The 22,764-nt window shown below is 38.4% G+C and overlaps 1 protein-coding gene across 9 annotated transcripts in view; it reads right to left on the bottom strand.

The window, feature by feature from the left end:
- The window catches only part of LOC111939750 (uncharacterized), a 187,373-nt gene that overhangs the window by 24,480 nt on the left and 140,129 nt on the right, over nucleotides 1–22,764 (bottom strand). For 4 of the 9 annotated variants that reach the window (XR_015285035.1, XR_015285036.1, XM_086883031.1 and 1 more), the window contains one exon: nucleotides 21,564–21,704. Coding sequence is in view for 1 of the 9 variants with exons in the window: in XM_086883030.1 (XP_086739156.1) it covers nucleotides 21,666–21,704 (39 nt within the window). In the remaining 8 variants the exon portion in view is untranslated. Of the gene's footprint in view, nucleotides 1–14,778; nucleotides 16,647–18,959; nucleotides 19,181–19,835; nucleotides 21,705–22,764 lie in introns of those variants that run through there. The other 5 variants (XR_015285033.1, XR_002869327.2, XR_015285034.1 and 2 more) reach the window with 5 other exon arrangements.

Raw genomic sequence — 22,764 nt, 5'->3', positions numbered from 1 at the left:
GGTTCTTAATACATCAGGTGGGTTTATATTTTTACTACCAGTACTGTGCACAGAATAAATGGGAAATAAATTCAGATAACCCCCATCACAAAAGAGAAAAGAAATTCACTTCCCCTGCTGTGTGTCTCATATCAAGACCACTTTGAATATTGATCACTTCAAACCTGAGTTGTGGCTGTTCATAAACAGTTTTGGGTCCAGTTTGCTCAGTCTGTATTCCACATGACCTCGGTTTTTCACATAAGAGTCCATACTACTTTAGGTGAATACTCCATCCAAAAATCTCCGAAATTATATAACTCTTTTGGTTCCCTCATAAATTACACAGAAATTAACAGAAATGTAATAATCTGTTGTAAGTCTCTACCTATTGAAACACTAACACCCAGAGCAACCAGAAAATTTACATAATCCTTCAGATGCAGGCTTGGTATGAAGATCATGGTAGTTTTACTTTTATCATGACAGAACAGAAAACAAAGAAAATGTATCATGTATAAGAGAAACCCAAAAACATTTAAACTAGTCATTGTCCAGCTTATTTCTTCTTCAGTTACAGAGAAGTCTTTTCATGGCTAAAAATCCTATTTCCAAATATTCCAGATTCTTTCAGACCATTTCTACAACATCAGTTTACTGGGTCTCGTGATGGTTCCACTCTTCCCATGTTGAGGGCTGGGACTGGATGATCTTTAAGGTCCCTTCCAACACTTGACATTGTATGATTCTGTGATTCCGTGTTGCTGAACTGTGGAGCTTTTCACAGTCATGATTTTCTTTAGGATGGAAACTGAAGAGTGATGGAGTGAACAGGAAAAAGGAAACAATACCACCTCAGAAGGCAAGACAGGAAATCTGAAGTTGGTTTTGGAAGAGAAGATATAAAAAATACCAGATTCTAAACATTACATTTTGGCAGTATCAAAAGAAAATTATCTTGACTGCAGACTCAGAGGTCTCTGGCTCTGTTTACATTCTCAAACTTCTACATATATTTGGAATCTAGAAATAATGAATCCTGGAAGACTGAGTTTTCAAATTGTAAGAGGGAGCCTTGAAGCTGTCCAGAGTCTGAAAAATAATTGTTCAAGACCTTACTTGCTGCACCTTTAACATTGTTGTCCCCAGAGCCATTCAGATAGTTCTCCAAAGCTGTGACTCAGGAAATGAGGCCTCCCAAGGAGTTTTTCTCACTGAATAAATGCAGCCAAAAGCCAGGTTTAGTACCAGAGCAGGCTTCTAATAGAAGTGTGCTAGTGTAATGATAGATCCCTCTGAGATACATGGCTAGGATGACATCCATGATGATAACAGCTCTCGCCAGTCAGTTCTCCTCTGCCTCTGTTCAGTGGCCCTCAGAAAAACAATGTGAAAGCTGACAACCACATTCCATGAACATTACTTATGGTACATTTTAGTGACTTCAGCTACAAACATTTCCTCCTATTTTTCCCATTGTTGCAATCATTGCATGACCAAATAGCTCTAAGTATTCACAATCAAAATTGATTTAACCTATCTGTTTGATACGAGCCAACCTATCTGCTTCTAATTTTGTTTTGCTTTCAAAACAAGTTTATATAACAGGATAAGATGGATTTTTGTAATTTCCAACAACTCCAGGCAACCAATCTAGACTTCTATGGATCTCAATCACTTGTAGATACAACGGGATAATATCTCTGAAGGAATCTTTGTCATGGCAGCATTGTGGCAGGCCAAACTACATAGATGGAGGGGTTTCAGAGCAATACTTGGCAGAAAAGAACAGTGTATTGGAGACTTGCAACTGTTCAGTTCATATACCAGGACTGAAGTCCAAACAAAAAAGGAGCGGCATTAATAATTTTGGAATTGGAAAGGGAGGTCTGACTTAATCTCATTTAAATTGTTAGGATTTCTAATTATTTAGTGGCAAGCTCTGTGGAATGGCAGATATAGCTTTTAAACGCCTTTAAAAGCATTAAAATGCAGTGGAATGGCAGCACATTTTCTGAGGGGTACAATTACTGCCAAAAGCAGAGAGAAGAAGCCATGTCATTTATACCAGCTGTCATCTTTCTAAAGCTACCAAACTCTCTTTGCAGCGACAAAAATAACTATTTTTTCCTCATCCCTTCAGGGATTTGAAATATTAAGAGCCAGCATAGTTGTCTTTTATATCCCTTACTCTGTCCTTTCTAGCTTTTGTACTTTCCTTATTTCTCTTAATGTCTTTTAACACACTCTTTTCCCAGCTACTGAATGCAGACTTTGTAAGAAATCCTTAAAACGATCATCCTGGGTAAACTGAATTACAGATTTAAGAGCAAAACAAAATCATATCTCAAGAGTTCTTTATCTCTACAATCTTCGGAAGCATTTCAGGACAGTGTCCAAAATATGTAATGCAATTAAGATACTGTGCTCTGGAATTGGCACAGCTGAGATTAATCCTCTTCACTGCTTTGACTCAATGATAAATAATTCTAATGACTGTATTTATTGCAAACTTGGGGCTCCTTCTATCTGGATGTGAATTCCTATCTGACAGTTGAAAGCCTTGGATTAACCTTCAAGCAATCAAAGCATTAACTCTTTTTGATTGTGAAGAGCCGACTTCCCCAAATATGAGTAAGTATATGGCTCTTGGCTGGTTCTTAGATATATTTTACATTTTACAAATGCTGAAAGGAAGACAGAAAAGTTTGGGCAAGGTTCACAGTCAGTAAGAAGTGATCACAACTCCAGGAGAGCCTTGCTCCCCATTCACACACTGTCTTTGGACTGGCTGGACTGAAGTTGTTTGCATGTTCTCGTTTTGGTCTGAAACAAAAAGACATGAAAAGACCAAGGATGGGGAGCAAGAGCTTGTAGGAAATTGCATGTTTTAATTTACTGCACCAATATTCTGCAAGTAAAAATTTTGATAGTTTATGTGCCTACGTTTTCAAACATAAACGAAATACATCACTTGTGCCTGGAACTAGCTGGCACAATTGAGATGTACTATTTATTTTCCTTAAATAAACCAAGCTTATTTTCCTCATTTTCTCTTTAATTTTTTATATGGTCCTATACCTGTAAAAAAATTACATGATGAATGGAAGCCTTTCCAGGGTGTTCCACTGCAAAGAATGCATCTGCCATCTGATAATGAAAGAATAAACAGTTTTTTGTTTCTTCACAAACTAGATGCAAAAGCATTGGAAATTGAAACTGCAAATAGAGTAGGGATGAATGGTAGATTTTTAGAGGTTGTGCTTTCCTCCTTTGAGGCAAGATTTTTTTATTAAATTTTGAAATTTAAACTGAACATAAAATTCTTTGAAGTACAAACAGCGATACTGAGGCTGTCATTAAGTGAATCTCATTGGAGTTAAGGAGAGATTCCCTGCAATGAAAGCCCTTGGAATAACATTTTACCACTTCAGTCTGAAGCATAGACTTGTTTACATAAGTGAGTTGATCAGAGACAATTTCTGGCCAAACAAATGTTTAAGAAGATTAATGGCGAACACATGTTGTATTTTGTTATCTGAAACAACACCCAGATTCTCAACTGAAATCTAGCTTATGTGATGACACAGTGTTGGTTAGGGGTATTTCCTGTTATTGGAGTGTTAACGCTGTGTTCATTTTTGTTGCCTTTTGGAGAATGCACTTGGGCTTTTTGTAGAAGAATTTCACTCAATTACTAGGGAAAGGGTGAATTTTCCTTCCTGCTGTAGGACAAAGAAATGTAGGCCTGAGAGGTGCCCCAAATATACATGAAGAGATGACAGAATTGTTTTATCCACAAAGACAACAATGAGGTTACTAGCAAAAGGAGCTCCTCCCTCAATTTAAGTTATTCTGCAGTGTTTGCCTGCCAATAAAGCTTATGGTATAGCAAGAGGTTCAGTATTTCCGTGGTTCTCCAGAAATCACAGTACTGGTTCTGACAGCTCTAGGCAGTTGACTCCATTCTGCTGAATTGGTCAACAGCCTAGAGGCCTTTTTAGAGCTCCCAGTGCTACTGAATAATTAAATAGCCCTGATGTAGAAACAGTACATGATGCACAAGAGACCAGGCATGTTTACCTTTGTACTAAAAACAAATTTGAGCCATTAAATCAAGGAAGCTAAAGAAAGCTACAACTGGAACTAGCCATTAATATTGAACTGGACATCAGATGGATGTCCTGGTAAACAACAAGTTGAACATGAACTAGAGATGAGCTTTTGCAGCAGAGGTGGCTGTTGTTGCTGTATAAGGGAAAAGCATGGCCAGTAAGTCAGAGAAGGTTCCTCTCTCAGCCTGGTGAGGCCTCATCTGGAGTGCTGAGCCCAGAGCTGAGCTCCTCACTGCAAGAGGGACATGAGCATACTTCAGCCAGTCCAGGGAAGTGCCATAAAAATCACAAATGGATTGGAGCATCTGACATAGTAGGAGAGGCTGGGATTGTTTGACTTTGGTAAGAGGAAGATTAGAGAGAATTCTTAATAGCATGGATGGATACCTCATATAGTGGGTGTAAAGAAAATAGAGCCATACTCTTCTCAGTGGTATCTAGTGGAAAGACAAGAGGCAATGAGCACAATCTGAAATACAAGAAATTTCATTTTAACATCAGAAACTTTTTTTTTTTTTTTTTTTTTTAAATAACTGAAGGATGATTCAGGATTTTCACAGATTGTCCAGTGAGGCTGTGAGTCTTGAACTGCAAAGTTCATATAAATTGAGTATGGTCCTGAGCAACCTGTTGTAGTTGAGCCTGCTTTTACTGAGGGGTTTAGACTAAACAATCTCTAGAGATTCCTTTTCACCCTAATCATTGTGATTCTGCAATTGCAGGCTTAGCCATGCTAGTGAGTGTGATACATTGGGGATTCCCTGTCCACATCTCACCTGTACCCAATACAGATACTAGCTTAAAAATTGCATCCTATCTGAGCATGCAAACTCCTGTGTCAGTGAATATCACCTACAGATTTACTCCTCAGTGTGTCTCTGGTAGCTTACAGTTTCCTGTTCTACCTTGCAGTTCTTGTGTCCTACCTGTCAGAAGGAGAACCATGAAAATGCAAGAGCAAGAGATAGAAGAGGTTCTGGTGTATGAACTCACCAACACAGACTGCAGCAGACTGTCCTGCCTGGCATGAGAATGATCAAACACATGGTTATTGCTGGACCAAAGTCACAACTTCAATTTGGCACTTCAAAAACTCTGCACTGCTACTGTCCATGACTGCATTACCTATTTCAGGTTACAGATCTGCCAGAATTAGTGTTGTCCTTCTGTTATGTGTTGTTTTGGTTCAGTGAAGACAGAAGAAATACTAGCCCTTGGCCCACACCAGGGACTTCAAACAACCTTGTCATGCATGGGTTGGTGGACATCTCCCTTTTATAGAGGGAAAATCAAAGTCAAAATATAATCTATGGCCTCCAACTCATGGCTATAAGTGTTTCTAGGAGTGACAGCTGAATGTCACCCTCACAGGTTATAACTGTGCAAAAAAAAGCCAACGGTGGGATTTGGGATGACACAAGCTAGGCCTGCTTTTGTCAGAGCAGCATGGGAAATGTATGGTACAGTGGAGGAAGAACCAGGGGTCCCTGTTGCTGTATCTGATCTCCACTTTATATTTTGTCCAACAATATATCCATTCCTTTCCAACTAAGTTCTAAATTATTCATTTTGTTACTGGATAGTCATATTTTGTGGGTAGCCACTAGTCAGTTTGAGTTATTCACTTCTACAAAATACTTCCTCTAGAAGGCACTGTAAACAGAATTAATTTTTAAATAGTTTGAGTTGTTTGAAAGCCATGAGCAATGATTATTAATATTGGCACAGAACAGGTCACATGCTGATGATTCAAGGGATAGAAACTGGAACATTTTGGGCAGAGCTGATGTTTTTATATTCACTTGCCTTGTATCCAGACACTCTGGTGGTATAAGTGTTAATTATACCCAAGACAGCAAACTGGGGAAGTTACAGGTACTAATACCTGTGGTAAAATAAATCTCTAGATGAAGCAAGCCTTGTATATTTAAGTAATTTAGTTTCCATTTCTTGGTTACAACATACAATTTTGTCATGCATCTCTTCTGCAAGACAAAGGAGGAGGAAGGAGTTTGTCTCATTACAGGCAATGGAAAGTCTGCTTGATATAGCATGCACAAATATGGACATGAAGCTGTGAGGCTGCACTGCTAACAGCCCTTACGGATGCAAAGAAGCATGCACTCAGATTCCCGAACAACCTACAGTGATGTTTTCACTTGAAATTTTTTGCACTGAAGCTCATTCTTGTGATAAAAAATGGGCACTCCCCAGCCAGTTGGCTCAACGAGCCAAGAAATCTTCCCACTTGGTGATTGCAGCCTAGTTACCACGAGCACAACTGTACATTGTTCTGCTTCCATAAAAAAATAAATAAAAAAAATCTCCAAGGCTTGCCACTGTTTGGAAAGAACCTATAATTTTTTTGCACATGTCTAGACTGGTTTACTGCTTTTCAGTGTGACTTCTTGTCATGGTATCACAGCCAGTATGTACTTTTTGACTGCTGCTGACCAAGGCAGACTCTGAGTAGTCTTCAAAAGCAAAAGAATTTGCCAGTAACTGAGTCAGTTTAAGCAGCCTGCCAGGAATTTGTAGCATGCCATACAATACATTTTTGAGTCACCATCTGAAAACAGGCCTGATGAATAAGTACTTGACAAGAAAATGAGTCTGAAATTCCCAGCTGGTCTTATGCCAGTATTCTGCCATGTTCCCTTTCTCTCCAAAGTCAAGGCACTTGAAGTGATCTCGGTATAAATGGCTATTCAAAATATCCCATTCAATAAGGAGCATGACTTGGGGCTGCACAGGGGCTTTGACAATGCCACCTTCTGTGGAGAAACACACAAGTCTGATGCAACACGACAGACACACACACACACAAACATTGCCAGGGACTGTAACAGAAATGTAGGAGCTGCTTGGATGTCCAGAGCTGTGAGGGTAATCCCACCTCTCTGGCATTGCAGTCCGACCAAGAACAACGTGCCTGTGGAAAACACGCCTGAATCCTGAGGGAAATAGAAGTTATTGGCGTTTAATTCACCACTAGGTGTCATGACATCTTCATTTTTAAGCAGTCTGCTGAGTTTTTCTATGCCTACAGGAAAGAAAAAAGCTCAATTTGAGGGCAGGAAGCCAGGATATTAGCCAAATACCTAGGCCAGCTCCAATCTAAATTTTTTTAGTGAAGTCAGGTTGGTAGATAGCACATTCAAAAGAAATAAAAATTGAGAAATCATCTCCATCCCTTTTGCAGATTACTTCTATCCCAGACCATAGTGAAACACTATCATGAGTGCAGGTGGCTGTAATGTTCAGCATGTTTAGTACATCATGGAATTCTTTATATTTGTTTGCATTACCCTGCCAGAAATGAGCCCTATATGCAGTAGAACTACAGGTGTAGGAAAGTGAAAAAGGTTTTCCCCACACTTATGACATGATTCTTCTTTCCAGCATGTCTCAGAACAGCTGATTGTGTTGAAAATCATCCCTGTTGTTACTGACAAATGCTGTAATTTTTTTTGGCTTTATAGTCCACCAAATACACAGATACAAATCTATGTATATAAATCTATGTGTATGTATATTTTAATATACATTCACAGGAAAAACTTGGGTCAGGAAGACTTAATGCTACTACCCCTCCCATTGTACTTTTCCTATGCTGCCATGCTCTCCAGGGAGGTTTCACCACCTCCTGCTTTGCTGGCTTTCCTACTGAAAAAGCTGGATTTATGATCTCCATTGAACTGAGAATTTTATCTCCTTTCTTGCAATTACACAAATTGTCTTCATAGACAATTTGTCTTCTTCTTCAAGGCTGGAACGTATTTAATTTTTAAGTGTGTGGACTCGAGGCAAACCAGCAAAGGAGTGTGGAGCTCTCTCTCCCTCTCCACAGTTTCCACAATCCCCTTCAAGTTGGGATAAAAAACTTATGAGCTGCAGCCTTGACAGGAGAAGGACAAACAAATGGTTCATGAGTGCTTTCCCCCTTCTCTCTGCATATTACATATCACATCTAATGCACAAGGGTCTGGGGTGGACATGAACCCAGCAGCCCAGGAAGAGGCAGGAGACCTGATGCATCAGCCTAGATGCTTCTGGGCACTTTTAGGAACTTGGCAACAAGAGGGGACTGAAGCAGCTGCCCAGTATGGGCAGATGTTTTTTCCTCTGACCTCTTGTAGAATACACATTTACTGGATGATGTACAGCTTGTTCTCTGAGCCAAAGGAAAAATCCAAACATTGCTGGCTGCAGTCAGATTTTATTTGACCTCTTAAGTAGTTTAACATGGTACTGGCCTTCTTTCCCATTTTAGGTCTTTCCCTTCCTAAACAGCAGAAGGGATTTAATGATACAGCTTCTCAGGCCCCTACCTAATGCCCTGAGCTGGATTTGTCATAATTGTCTTTATGACAATATGAACAAAAGGTCTTTTGTTCACTTTTTGCGACATCCTAGAGAAACATAGCAAAATCCTGAAGGGAACCTCACAAGTGACTTTTTCTCTTCTAGGTGCAAAGGGTATTTTTATTGTAATGTGCTATGAGTTTCCATCTTCCTATTCTTTAAGTTAGGAATTTGAGAATCAGCATTTGCATGAGAATTTAAGACTCTACAATTTCCTGCATCCTTCAAAGTAAAGTCACTGGGTGGTCTTGGCACTGAGCTCTCATATGGGGCCAGTAAAGGTGACTTATAAGTACAGAAATTGAGAGATCTGATTCACATTGAAAATGTGTAATTAATCTACTGCATAAATTAAGATTGATTCATATTCATATTCATGTTGAAGCAACACAGAAAGATTTCACCCCTTAGGATTCAGTGGGCATTTTGGATATTTGTTTAAAAGGGACACCATTCCACTTTCTACTTTTCAGAATTGTCTCTTAATTTAATATTATTCACTTAATATTTCCTTTGCTATTACAGAAGTTTATATACATTTTTCTTAATATTTTTCCAGTTTATTTGCCTTGGGCATTTGACAATATCTTCTGTCTAGTCTGCTTCACTTTTTTAAAATTGGAAAGTGTTATAGTAAAACCACAGAAAAGCAGGGGAATTCTACAGCAGGTGCTGGGACTAAGAATATTTTCCACTCGTTCTCTAAATTAATGGAGTGTATTTCAAACTGCCAGAGACTTGAATCCATAGATTTAATTTATTAATCATCATTCTTAACAAATACAGGGTAAACTGAATGTCATATATTATATATTTTCTTGTGTCTGATAGGAAATGGAAATATAATGCCTCCATTTATTTTCTGACCCCTCATTTTCAGGTCTTGAAACAAAGCCCCATGCCTCCTAGACTGAAGAACCTGCCATTTCTATAACTGATGCTCCTTCTCTTCCAAACCTATTCTACCTATGTTTTCTTATGTGCAGATGGGTGGTTCCTGGTTCAGTAAATACTTGTTGACTTGCGTAAGGACAAATTATTCTGCAGCATTTTTTCCCTACAGGAAGTAATGCCTGACTAGTAAGAATATAATGGAAACACCCTCAGGATATCCAGCTGCTTTGCTTTAGCCAAAATTATATCTGAATGTCGAGAAGAAGAAATACATATTTTTTCAAGAATTTCACATAAACTGGATTAAGTGTTGAAGAGGAAATGCCAGAGATCTCCTAATGTTCCTACAGAAACATTATTAACTACAAATTGATTTGATTTTCAATACATAAATCCTACCAATGCCAGTTTGCAAATTCTACTCAAACTGTAGTAGAGGGCTGGGATAGGAATTACCAGAGACATCAGATTAAATTCTTGAACTGCAGATCTAGGAGTGGATAGGTCTTGCCAAATCAGAAGCTGCTCTGAGCATATGCAGAAACACAGGTTTAGTGCTTGAGAGAGCCTTTCTTGGCAAAGCTAGACGATGTGAGTGCTTAACAGAATCAGATTCCACACCTGGACTTGGCATCTAAACTCTATTTAAATCTCACTTCAGAGCTAGAAAAGGACATTATGCACTTGGTCTGCACTCTGTTTCTTTTGGAAAACAGGGAAACTGTTTCATAGTGCTCCTCTAGACCTACTGCCAGAAACCACCTTAGGAAAGGTAGGGATTGTCCCCTGTGAGAAGAGAGCTCACACATCAGTGAAGGAAGGGGAGCTGTCCTGGGAATTATGAAGTACTTGTACACTGTGACAAAAGGGACAATGACAAGGACCTCAGACTTACATGGATCTGATCTTCTCTTACTCTCACACAACACAACCTGAACTTGAAGAGTTGAACTTGAAGGAGAGTAGACAAACACCTAAATGGCAAATAATAAGGTTTCCTTGTAGCCTTAAAGAGAGACAAGTGCTAATTCTGAATGAGAATTTTGACTGCTTAGAAGCAAATTGGTTTCAAAGAGGGAGATACACAAAAAGAGAAAGATCATTTTATAGACAGAAGTCCTTAAAAAGTTATACCTTAAAACAACTGACTGTTGGATATGAGAGGCTGTAGTATTCTCATTAGACACAGAGGGATCTGAAACACTGTGAGATCAAATGACAAAGAGAGAAACATAAGAATATGGAATGGATAAACTGTGAGTTGAACATCAGCCCTTGGAGACTTTGAGTAGGCAGCTGGACTGCTTTTCTCTTGCAAACATTTTCAAAAGCTGACTGGAGATGTGTGTATCTCTTCATGAGATAGCTGAAAACTAGGAGATAACTCTGGATTGTAGAAATTTAATTTACAATATTCACTTGCTGCTGTGTACTGATTTTTGGCAGATGAACCAACATGTAACCCATAGATATGGTTAATCACAATGCCTCTGAAAAAATGAAAACTAGTCAGGATTGAATTGCTTGAACAGTGTAATCTGTGACACAGTGAAGACAGAAAATGTCTTTAGGAAGCAAAAGAATGTTGCTAAGAGCTAAAGTCATCAGAAGGGGTGTCTTTCAGGGAGCTAAAATAAACCCACTGAAGTAGTTTGGTGACCCCAGCAGCAGGCAGTCAGAGCTATGTCTTGGAGGACCCACTTAACCCTGGAACATGTCACTCCATCAGCACAAGCATCTGTTTCAAAAATGCATGTCATCAAAGAGGCCGCCGAGATGAAATTGCAACTATTAGCCAAACGCGTGCGTCACAAAATATGCACTCAAAGCACAGAACTCAAACTGAAAAAAACCCTCAAGTTCTCACTGTTACTCTATAATGCTCCTTAAATAGCAGCTGGGAAAATTAGTTGCATGCAAATCTTAATGAATGAAACCCAAACTGCCATCTCCAAGCTTTTGAGTGAATGCCACTGGTGGGTCATTCACCAATGATACTGTTCAGTTTATTGGCCTTTTTATTCCAGACTTTTGTGCCTAAAGCAGTCATTTATGACAATGGCCTGATTTTCACAGCAAGTGTTCCCATATGCTCCTGCTGGAATTGTAGTTTTCAGAGTCTCTAGAACAAGTCTGCTTTTTTGAGTGGTTAAAGATGACTTTTAGTTGCGTAACTTTCAGGCATCCCATATCAGAGAGTTTAGGCCAAGTGGAGAAAGTTACAGCAGATCTCAGGCAGTTACTAAGTCCTGCCAACCCCAGGGGACAGTTTATTCATCAGATTTTATACACTGAAAACTGTGTCTTTGCTATGTGGGAGTCGCACAGTCCGTCAGAAATTTTGTCAGGAATTAACACAGCAAGCAGCACCGAAATATGGGGGTTTTTTTTGTTTATTTGGGTTTTTTGGTTTTTTGGGTTTTTTTTTTAATGGCTTGTCTCCAACCAGCTGGACTAAACATCCTGGGCAGCCCTAATGGGGACTGGTCTCTCTGATGACCACAGAAACTGCTGATACCCAAGCAGAGCACATTTTGGGCATCACAGAGAAATAATCTGGGAATGTAAACTGAATGCAAGCACTGAGCAACTTGTTCTTGATTAACATTTTTCCAGACAGTGTTAATTGGTGAAGTTTTAATACTACTTCATTTTGTGCAATCTTTTCTTGCTTTGGTTTTATCTTTTGGCTTTGTAGAGCTGTCTTGTCATGTTAATTAAATGCTATTCAGGGAATTTGGATGGTATTCACATTATTTGAGATTTGTATGGTAAGTGGCATAAATTTCAACCTGCTTGTTTTGTCCTTGACCAGGAAATTTTCTTTGCACTTTCCTTTGTCAATCAGGGCAAAACAAATGTGCTGGTATTTGATTTTTAAACATAGTAATTTGGCCTCACTAGGATCAACTAGTGTCAAGGTAATGGACTGCCCAATGGACATCCATTTAGGAGTAGGTAGGTAGCAAAGATGGGACTTCCTTTGTTTTTAGACTTTTTTTGGGGAGCATGCCTTTGCCAACCTGCCAAAATTTGTGCATGCTGAGCTTACTGTAGAGGGAATCACTTCTATATAGTCTGAAAGAAGTCACGTTTTTAAAACAGCATCTCTAATTTATCAGGCTATCTAAGGCATACACACAGAAATGTCACTTTGGAGCCTGTGTCACAGTTTTGGGATATGAGCTCCTGTTACTGCCGACTTGCTGCTAATTGGATAAACACCTTAGCTATTTTTGCTCTCATGCCATTCCATCACAGTTAGTACAGATGAGTACCTATCCATGGATGCTCCTGGGCTGAGCAATAAAAGCTCCAGTAGGCCACCAAAATCCTGCACATAATATCCCAACTTCATGGAACAAGAGCTGAAACCTGGCTAGGTCTGCTTCACGTATTTGACAGGTACCATGTGTTCTGTCCCTTAAAATACCATTGTACAATTCAATATATGGCTTCGATGCCATTGGGGGAAGTCAAAGGGAAAGGAAGTTTACTCTTTTCACAGAAACACAAGGACTTTGTGATTACCCTCCCTTATGAAAATGAGGTCAAAGAGAGTGTCAGTGAAGAAGTGCAGAAGCTCTTTTGAATCCACTGGGGGAGCACCCACTGCCAGCAGTGATTCAAATCCCAAAGATTTCACTCTTTTTAACAGACTGAGGTTCTTATAAGCCCCTGAAAATACTGTTATGGATGACTGCCCAGTTTTAAAATCCAGAGAACAACAGTATGCAAGAAATGGAATGTATTGGAAGTACTACATGCCTTCCTTACAATTTACCTGCACTATCTTTATGATGATTAGGCAACATTTCCCTATGGGCCAACTGGGTCATATGAGGTAAATCATGTATTGAGCAGGGTTTTTTTTCACCAGACATTGGCAGCAAGAATTGAATCTGACATCTTTTACTAGACATTAGTCTCTGGTTCTCTGGCTCTGGCTCACAAATGCATCGCCAAGAAGCTTTGCCATTCCTTTATAACTAGTATTATTCAGAGTTATAATTTATTGGAGCTTCTGTGCTCTTCTTGTTTGATTGGAATAAAATAAAACTCAAAAATGTCCATTTGGGTTTATGACCAAGAAAAATATTGTCAATGTAGAGAGGTAGAGAGGACAAAATACTTAGAAATAATGGGGGGAAGTTTTAGGAATACAAATTTATGTGAATAGCTTGCACAGGAGTCTTCTTGAAAGTTCATTTTAAAATGAGGGGGTCTCATGTGCTTGAAAGCGCAGGACAAAGTGATGTTAATATGAAAAATCCACTTAATAAAGCAGATTTTCTTTTTAAAATCTGTTCTTGAATGTATTCTGTGAGCAATTAATTCTATTAATGGATTGTGTCCACAAATTGAAAGGTGAGGGTTTTTTGGAAACGTGTTTCTATAAAAAATTAGTTCAACACTGATTAAAAAAAACTATCTCTCTACCCTGCCCTTTACTTCTTCAGTGGAAATAGATCCAAAATCTAAAAAACTTGTCTTTTATCTAGTTTTCTATTATTGTACTGCTCTCATTTTTCTTTCTATCATTAAAAAAATTTGACATACCTTCTTAATCAATATTCCTAGTTGTAGGACTGCTTCTGAGCTCACTCTCTGGTAATCACATGCATTATTCTAAAGCAGTTTTCAGTACGAGTTTTGCACATTGCTGTCCATGTGATTCTGTCTGTCCTTAATAAAACCTACTTGTAGTCAATCTGGAATTGGTAACTTTTCCACATTGTGCAGAGGACTGACTAAAAGCATGGCACAGACAAATGGTTTACTTATATTTGTTCCAGGACTTTTCAAGCATCATCAGAGACAATCACTAAAAGGCAGTTCTTTGAATTCAGGTTTGTCTGCATTTCAGACATTGATTATTACAAACTGGTCTCTCCAAAAATGTTTTGAAGGCACAGTCTCCAAAAAGCAAGAAGTTGTTGCAAAGAGAAGATATGTATGTTTTTCTCCACATGTTCTCCAGCACACAGCAGCAGATAAAAATACAGAGAATCAGAAAAAACACCAGAAAATATTTCAAAGCATTGAGTCATTTCAGCCTGGGATACATGGCATGGGAAAGCAGCAGAGTTTCTATGGCACAATTTAAGTATCAAGCTGGATTTTTTTTCATCAGCCATAGCTAGAAGAAGTACAGCACAGTGTAGTTTGTCCTGCACATGGTAAAGGGTAGACTAAGCAACCTTCTACAGTCCTACAGTCCCTTTTTATTTCTGTGACTGTGCAGTTGCAAGGGCCAAGAATGTCCTACACATTGCAACTTAATCTTTTGATTTCAGTACCAGGTTTGAAAATATTGCCATGTAACTCCAGGAAGTGGGGATCACTCAGTTTCATAGACATTTCTATGTGTATTCAATAATTCCTCAACCAAGTATTACATGTTGGAAAAAAATCTGTTAGCTCAGACAAAATAAGACAGACATTTATTAGCCATTGTTATTATTCAAAGAATTTTGGATTAGACTACTGAGATGAATACTCAAACTAAATATTATTTATGTAACTTTTAAATTGCAGGACAATTTCACACACAGACAACATGCCCAGCATGCTATTAAAACCAGTTTTTGATAGGCAAAATCACGGAAATTTAGCAGAACATCTGTGAAGTCATATATCAGGACAAGAATCATGTTCAGTAAAAGATTGCAGAGTAAGGTCTATGAATCACCACCTAACAAATTTTACATGTGCAAATATGTGGGGGGATAAAAGGAACAAACAGCTCTTCACCAATGTTGCTGATATTTTTAGTGGGTAAAGTGGTTAACACATGCCCTACCTGTTCTATAGCTTCTGAGGAAGAGATTAGCACCAAGTTTGTGTCATGCCTCAATACAAATCTAGAGAAAACTTGCTGACATTAATTGTGTGTGATGAATTAAATTTGGTGCAAAATCGAACTTTGGCTCTGTATCTGCACTAAAAATATTGCTGTAAAGGGAAAAATAGGACGTTTTTAACAAGTTAGCATTTATTGGACAAGGAGAGGTCTGAAGAGTGCAGAATGGAAAATGGCAAACATCTTTCACAAAAATAAGAATTGCCCCTCCTTCATAGGCCTGGATAGCTTGCATGTGTGGTACAAAAATGTGTAATGGAAACCTGGGAAACAAAGAAGTCTTTTCAGGCTGAGGATTCCAGCTGTTCGCAGACTGTGGAAGAGAAAACAGACTTTATTCAATGTCTGCAGATGTTTCCAAACTTTCATAGTTCTAAAATTTAAATTCAGTTACCTAATCAATATTAAAGATCTGAGGGAAAATATGTTGCCCATTGGATACGTTTTAGGTGGTGAGGAATACAAAGGATTCAAACATTCTCAGGCAGAAAGATCTGGTGGCTCAGAGGCAGCAGCAGATGAAAACAATGACTGGAGACAGCTCATGCTGGAATGAAAAATGAACATTCATTTCTCAGCTGCCCTGATGCAACCTCACTGGCTTTGCTGGACTGTGGTGTATTTCAAGTCTAGTTTACCTACTAGGCATGATCATGTAAATGAGAACAAATTCCAACTTCAGTGGTGCTAAGATGTAATTCTGTACCTACAGGGTTCACAGCTGACAAAATACCATCAGGAGGGTGCTTTACAAATTTGGCAACAAATTTGTGTGCAGCCTGAGATTAAAACATATGGATTTTCTGGTGTCCACTCAAATAGGCATGAAGTTCAACATTTTACAGGCAGTAACTTCACATTTTCATATAGCATCAGCAATACAAACTTGTTTTACTGAAAAAGCACACATGGAAGGACTGAGGCCCCTTTTCATCTGACAAGTAGAGGTATTTTTGGCTGGTGTGCACAACATCCCATTGCCACATATCTGACTTACACATGCAATCTTCTGCAATGTCTGTGCAGAAAATTGTTATCATTGTTCACCCCTCAAAAGTTTGGTTCTTGTAGCACTCCATTTTATAGAAATAATTCAAGCAAATCTCTTTACTAAATTATTCCCAAGTGCAGATGATGGTCCATTAATAAAAGGGGCCTAAATATGTCTCTTGTCAAACCCAACACACTAGGCTGCATTATGGGATAGAAAAACTTCTTTCCTCTCTACCATCTCACATGATAACATCTGGACAGAGACAAAAAGATGAGAACTGGTGCCCTTAGCAATTTCTGAGATTTTTGGTTGCTAGCATTATGGAAACAGAAGAAACTTGAGTTTCATTTCTTCTGAAAAGGACCAAGCACAGCACGAGTTAAAGCCTCTGGATAAGAGCAGTCCAGGTAAGCAGATGTTCTTTAGAAAGCCAAATCTGTGTGAGAATAAATCCAGAAGTTTTAGTATAATCTAGATGAGGTGATTCAGTAAAACAATACAGGCTCACTTGGTCTATTGTTGTATCTAGTTTAACTTAAAGGTTTTAATTTTCCTCATGTGTAAGAAAAATTAGTTTTAATCACCCATATCTGCATTCAGGATTTAAATCAATACTGTATTGCTGAAGATCAGAATGTTTAAAATATATATTAGAAAATAACAGGAAAAAATGGCAATGCAGAAGTGTGCTGCTGAGAAGTCAGGGGAGATCTGATGAGGAGAGAAATCAGAGCGTGCTGTTCTGTGTACATGGATAGGCTGTTAGTTTTATATGCCTGGCTTGTAATGATGGTGTGAAGCATCCTTCTGACACATCACTGTGTAAGAAGGGAGTGAAGTAGGGTAAATTTACTTTATGATCTGTCCAGGATTCATTTAGAAAACTCCAGCTGCTAAGCCTGTGAGAAACAGGCTTCAGTTTGTCTAACTTCAAATGTGTTAAAACAAGCTCCGTATTACAACTGGACAAACCCCAAAGCTTTAACACTTCTTGGAGAAGGAACTTTTTCTTCTCTGTGTTTGTATGAAACCTAGTGTGCCCAGAAGTGGCACTTCCTTCTAATAATGAACATGGAAACATGTAACCAGTCTTAAGCCAAATCCCAAATGACATGACCTCAATCCAAGACCTCTTCCCACAGTCCTGCCTGTGCACATATATGTATTACCCTCTGAAAGTTACACTCAAATTTGTATTTTTTACAGCAATTAATAAGAAAACCACCACAACAAAATCCCTGTCCTGCAAATGTCATAAGTGTCTTTGTATGGCACATGACCTCTTGACTGTATAAACTCTGTTGTGATGCCAAAAATATCTGATGAGTAACTTTCTTTTGTTTTAGTGGGCTCCTTATTGATGAAGGTAGCCAGGAACTGAAAATCCTGCTGTGGTTAAGGCAACAGCATATTTTACTTATTGTATCTTCCCAGACCTTAGAAACATGTTGATTTGTTTCTCACCTCAGATGGCCTGTCTTACATCTCATCTTCTGACAAATTCTCCAGCTCTCATCTATTTTTGGGCCATTGTTTAATATATTTTTATAGTGTGAGTAGCTCAAGACCTTCTCTTCCTTACAAATCTTAATTTTCTTACTGCTTCACAGTCCAATTATTTCAAATGATCTGCTTTTCAGATGATTCCCCCATCATTCCCAGACTGTGAGACAGCTGGTTTATGTGATGGAAAGTACCAGAGGGAACCTTATACTGATAGGCTAATTGTTTACAGGAGTGAAAAAAAAATCAAAGAAATTTCACTCTTCATGTTCCCATGCTTCTGTCTGATTGTACCATCCTTGGCTTCCTGTGCTGAGCATCTCTTTGTCAAGTTCACTTCTTCCCTTTTGCCTCTTCACTGTGGTCTATTCTCCCTGTACAGGGCCACTTTAGTTTCTGGAAGATCTCTTGCTTTCTAAGCAAGGAGCTAAGCAGATGGCATCCTTACTATCTCAGTATTCTTGTGGGCAAGTCAGGACAGCTATAAGGAATTAGCAGAGTGATGACACTGAATGGAGAGTGAACTAAAAATTTATGCATTTATGCAGCAAGAAACAAGAAGTCATTGTTAGCCAGCCAGCCAAAAATCAGGTACCTGTTCCCCAGTTCCTTTATTGGATATCATGGGTTTCTCTGCCCCATCCTTTGTTTGACAGACTATTAAGATCCATGAGAAAGGGATAATTCCTTTGCTTGTGAATAACACCTTTTTACACTGCTGTGGTATATTCTGCCCAGGAAATTGAGCTCCTCCACTGGGAATCTCCCACTGGTGCTGACTGAAGTTTTTGTTACTGAGTGTCTGAAGGAAAAAAATTCCCAGTTTTCCTTTGTAGTCTGGCATGTACATTTCACCCTTCACTTGGAACTGTTCCTTTCTTATTTACCTATTTCCTTCATTCTCAGAGTTCACCCCAGTTTCTTGTCATGTTTCTTTTCTAAGACTACTAATCTATCTCCACTTAGTCTGCCACTCATTGTTTATAGAGTTGGCAAGGAACAGCTAGAAAGTGTTCTGCTGAAAAGTACTGCTGAAAAGGATGAGAAAGATAAATCTAGACAATAAAAATAGCAGGGAAATCTGTCCTGCAGTGGAGCAAAATGAGTATCAGTGGAAGTTCTATATTAAATATATGTTTCTGGGAAAGTTTAGAAACAAAAATGGAATTCACAGTACATTAATTCTTTTATAAAGAATTAAAGGACATTTTAAGAAACATGCCCAGAAACCATTGTTGCCACTCACCTTATATACTTTTCTGTGTGGACTCAGCCATTGGAAATCTTTCTTTGGTTTGCATGTTAGTTCTTGTTTCTTCTTCAGGAGTCACGTAATTTTAGACCATGCTTTATAAATTACATGAGTGTTGAAAAGGTAGAGGAAACAAAGTTGTCTTGGGACAGAGGGGGAAAACCATTTCAAAAGTTCTAGCCCAGCTGCAGTGCCTTCTGCATTAGTCAGCTTCTCTATGGTAAGGGGAGAGAGAAAGAACAAACAGATTTCAGCTGAATTAGTCATGACAGCTGAATATGCACCTGGTTCAGTGAAATTTAAAGTGCATGATTCCATTCCATGTATAATTGTAATCATCAGAAATACTCAATCTCCCAAGGCTTGCATAAACTTATATTGCTCAGGTGCTAATGAACAGAACAGCACCTTGTTGACATCCACTTTCACAAGAAAATTTTAGTAAAATGGGTTTTATTTCTCAGTTTTATTGGCCCCTGGTGAAGCTGTATTTTTGTCCCAAGCCTGGAGCACAAAGATGTATGAAGCAACAATGCTACAGTGGGACAGCAAGGACTGTCTGGTGTTCCTCTTCCTCTTTATAAGTCATAACCATAAGCTGCCCCACTGATTCAGTAAGCACTGTGATATTTAAAAGAAACAAAAGGAAAAAAACCTGGCCAATAAAATGGTCTGACTTTCAAAGTATCACACGTAAACGATAAGGGCTATACATTTATGCTCCAGCTACTGCAGAGAGATAATATCCTTTCTCTCCTAGAATTAAAATAATAAAAATAATAATAATAATAATAATAATAATAATAATAATAATAATAATAATAAGAAGAAGAAGAAGAAGAAGAAGAAGAAGAAGAAGAAGAAGAAGAAGAAGAAGAAGTAGTTTTAATTAAAGAAAGTAATTACTACAAAAAATGTTCTTTTAATTCATGCTAGTTGAAGGAAGTGTGACTCTGGAATGGGACTTAACAATTAGTCTGAAGTGTGTAGGACACACAGTGCTGGGACAATGCAGTGGTGTCAATGACACCCACCATTCTACCTGACTGTGTCTGAAGTCATGCTCATAAATCCATATTTAAACAATTAAATAAGTGGTCTGATTTTCAAAAATGCTTCTGACCCAGCTTCTCCAGCTGACTTCAATAAAATGTGCGCATGTTCACTTCAGGAACGAAGCCACATATTTAGATGCTTAAATCTAAGCATCTAAGATTCAAAATGCTGCCAATAATAATTCTCCTGGCTTCACCATGGGGATAACACACCAAGTGGATTTTAAATACAGGTGTTTCTACAGGAGAATTAGCAATGTGATCAGAGGGACCTGATGTAACTCCTGGTTTTTTGGTTCTTTCTGAAACAGATAGGGAATTGTGTTTTTGAAACATCAGCATGGTGTTTCCTACACCTGAGCAAACAGCCCATAGGAAAGCTGTCACAGAGAATTCTCTGACTCCCTGGCTCATACTTCTGATCAAAACAGTCTTCATATTATTGTATTGATAACATGTAATAATAGAAAATGTTCTCTCAAAGTATTTTCTGATCATCATGTTTGAAGGAAACTCTCTTGAAAAGAACTCCTCATCTGTAGATATACATACCTAGTCTTCAGCTTCAAGTAAAAATAGCAGGTTTACCATTTTTAAACAGGACACACATTTTATTAACACTTCATGGACTTCAATATACACTTCTGGGGAATGGCTCAGTGGTACTTTTGGAAATAACTCAGCTGTAAACCTAATCTTGGAGCCACCCTCGTGCTGAGAAACTTAAATTTACTCTGTGACTTCTAGAAGCAGCTATACAGTTCTGATTGTTGTGAACTATTTACAACCAAAAGGAAGAATACAGTTTTTAAATTGAAGATAAAATAGAAGTGTTTTAATAATATTTGAATATTAGTTCTCTATATGTAAAATAATCTGCTCATTTCTGTGAGTTGGGTGATCATTAGGATAATACACAATGGAAACCATTGTGCTTCAGGTTAAAAATGCGTTGTGCTCAAGCAGAAGGCACTTGGCAGAATTTGCCAAACATCGACCAACTTCCCACCACATTCTTCTCATTTGAAGCCAGCCTCAGAGAAAAAAAATCAGCAGGACTGTACAGACCAATCTGGATTCTGGTTTTGTTGGAATTAGAGAACTTCTTAGTTTTATTATGAAAAAAGACCCTTCCAAGAAAAATAACAAACATTTCTAATTTTATACTGAGAGAATTATTCCACTGGAAAAAATTATGTGAAGCCTAAGCACAGGTATCCAACAACAGCTGTAATCAAGCTTACCACAGAAGGCATTTAAACTAAGAGTCTAGTGTCTGCAAAACTCGTGTTTCTTCGATTTCCTCTTGGGAGAATGATGCTACTGAGAAGCAGGCCAGCATTCTCCTTACTCCCTACTTACTCTACTTTCTTTTTACATCCTCTTTTCCATGCTCTATTTTCAGATCAGTTCCCCAGACAGCCCAGAGATGGATGGGTCTGCAGAGGCATGCAAACACAACTACCCTGCTAAGGCAATGATCACAGTCAGAATACCACCACAGGGTAGGGCTACTCCTTTTACAAATGCACAGGACACCTGATTAGGCAGTGCTACCAGACAATTTGGCCAAGGCAATATGTAATATCAATGGCAAGCTGAATGCTGGGTGTGAGAACTCCTGCCACTTGACCTTGTTCTCAATTCATTGGCTGCACAGCTTCTCCCAGTGTAAGCAATATACCTGAAATGAAAGGGAAAACAATGTGTAAAGCAGCCATGAAGGTAATGAGTTACATTAAGAAGGCAGTTATGAAAACAATATTTTTGAAATCAAAGCACCCAAATGAGAGCTGAAAGAATAATCACATTTGTGTTTTTAGCATATTCAGTTGCCAGGAGGGCATTAGTCTTCCTGAGCTGCAGCAGCAGGAAGTCTCTAAGTTCTCCATATGGAGCCATGCAGCCAGGCAGTCTGGGATGATCCTTGTGGCAGGGAAAGTAACATCTTCTATAGCATACAAATGAATCTTAAAGAAGACCCTTTTGTATAATTCCTAGTAATGATTGCTTTCTGAGTCTCAGAGAAATACACACTTGCATGACTTTGGAAAATATTCTTTAAAGTTTTGTTTTTTTTCACACATTCCTGATGCCAAGTCTTTGGTCCAATGACTTGTCACATGTTCATCTGCTTTAGACTTTCATCATTCAAGACTGACAGTTTTGTTCATTTTAGCATTGGTGTAATTCTAATTACTGGTAATATGTAAGCGGTGATGCACACTGACAAATCAATGAAACATGTAAGAGAAACTTAACCATGATGGAATATGAGCAGGATTTATTACCCAAAATCACAATAATTAACATGCTGATAATCAGAGTTGTAACTTCTATATTGTAACTATAATTCCACTACCCTCTCAACATTAAGCCTGTAATACATACCACACCTGTGGATATAAACTGAATGGAGATTTTCCTCCAAGGAACTACTAGTATAAAGAGATACTTTGGATATGAGACACAATATCAGTAGACTTTTATATAGCACATCATTAACCTGCTGCCCCAATTTTATTGGATTAGGTGTTCAGCAACTTCGTGAAGCAGTTGCAGGTCTTTTAATGAAGAATGAGAAGCCCTATAGTATTACAGATAATAGGACATAATTGGCAAAACATTCAAGGGTCCTCCTGAAAAGAATCTGAGTGTTCAGCTAAGAACTTCCAATAAAGGAAAATGTTTGTTTCCCATTTGGGTTTGTTTCTTGTTTGGATTTGTCCTTTTCAAGAATTTTT

This window comes from Cyanistes caeruleus, chromosome 3 (assembly GCF_971803275.1).
Source record: "Cyanistes caeruleus chromosome 3, bCyaCae1.hap1.1, whole genome shotgun sequence".
NCBI lineage: Eukaryota > Metazoa > Chordata > Aves > Passeriformes > Paridae > Cyanistes > Cyanistes caeruleus.
This window is presented reverse-complemented; position numbering and strand designations above follow the sequence as displayed.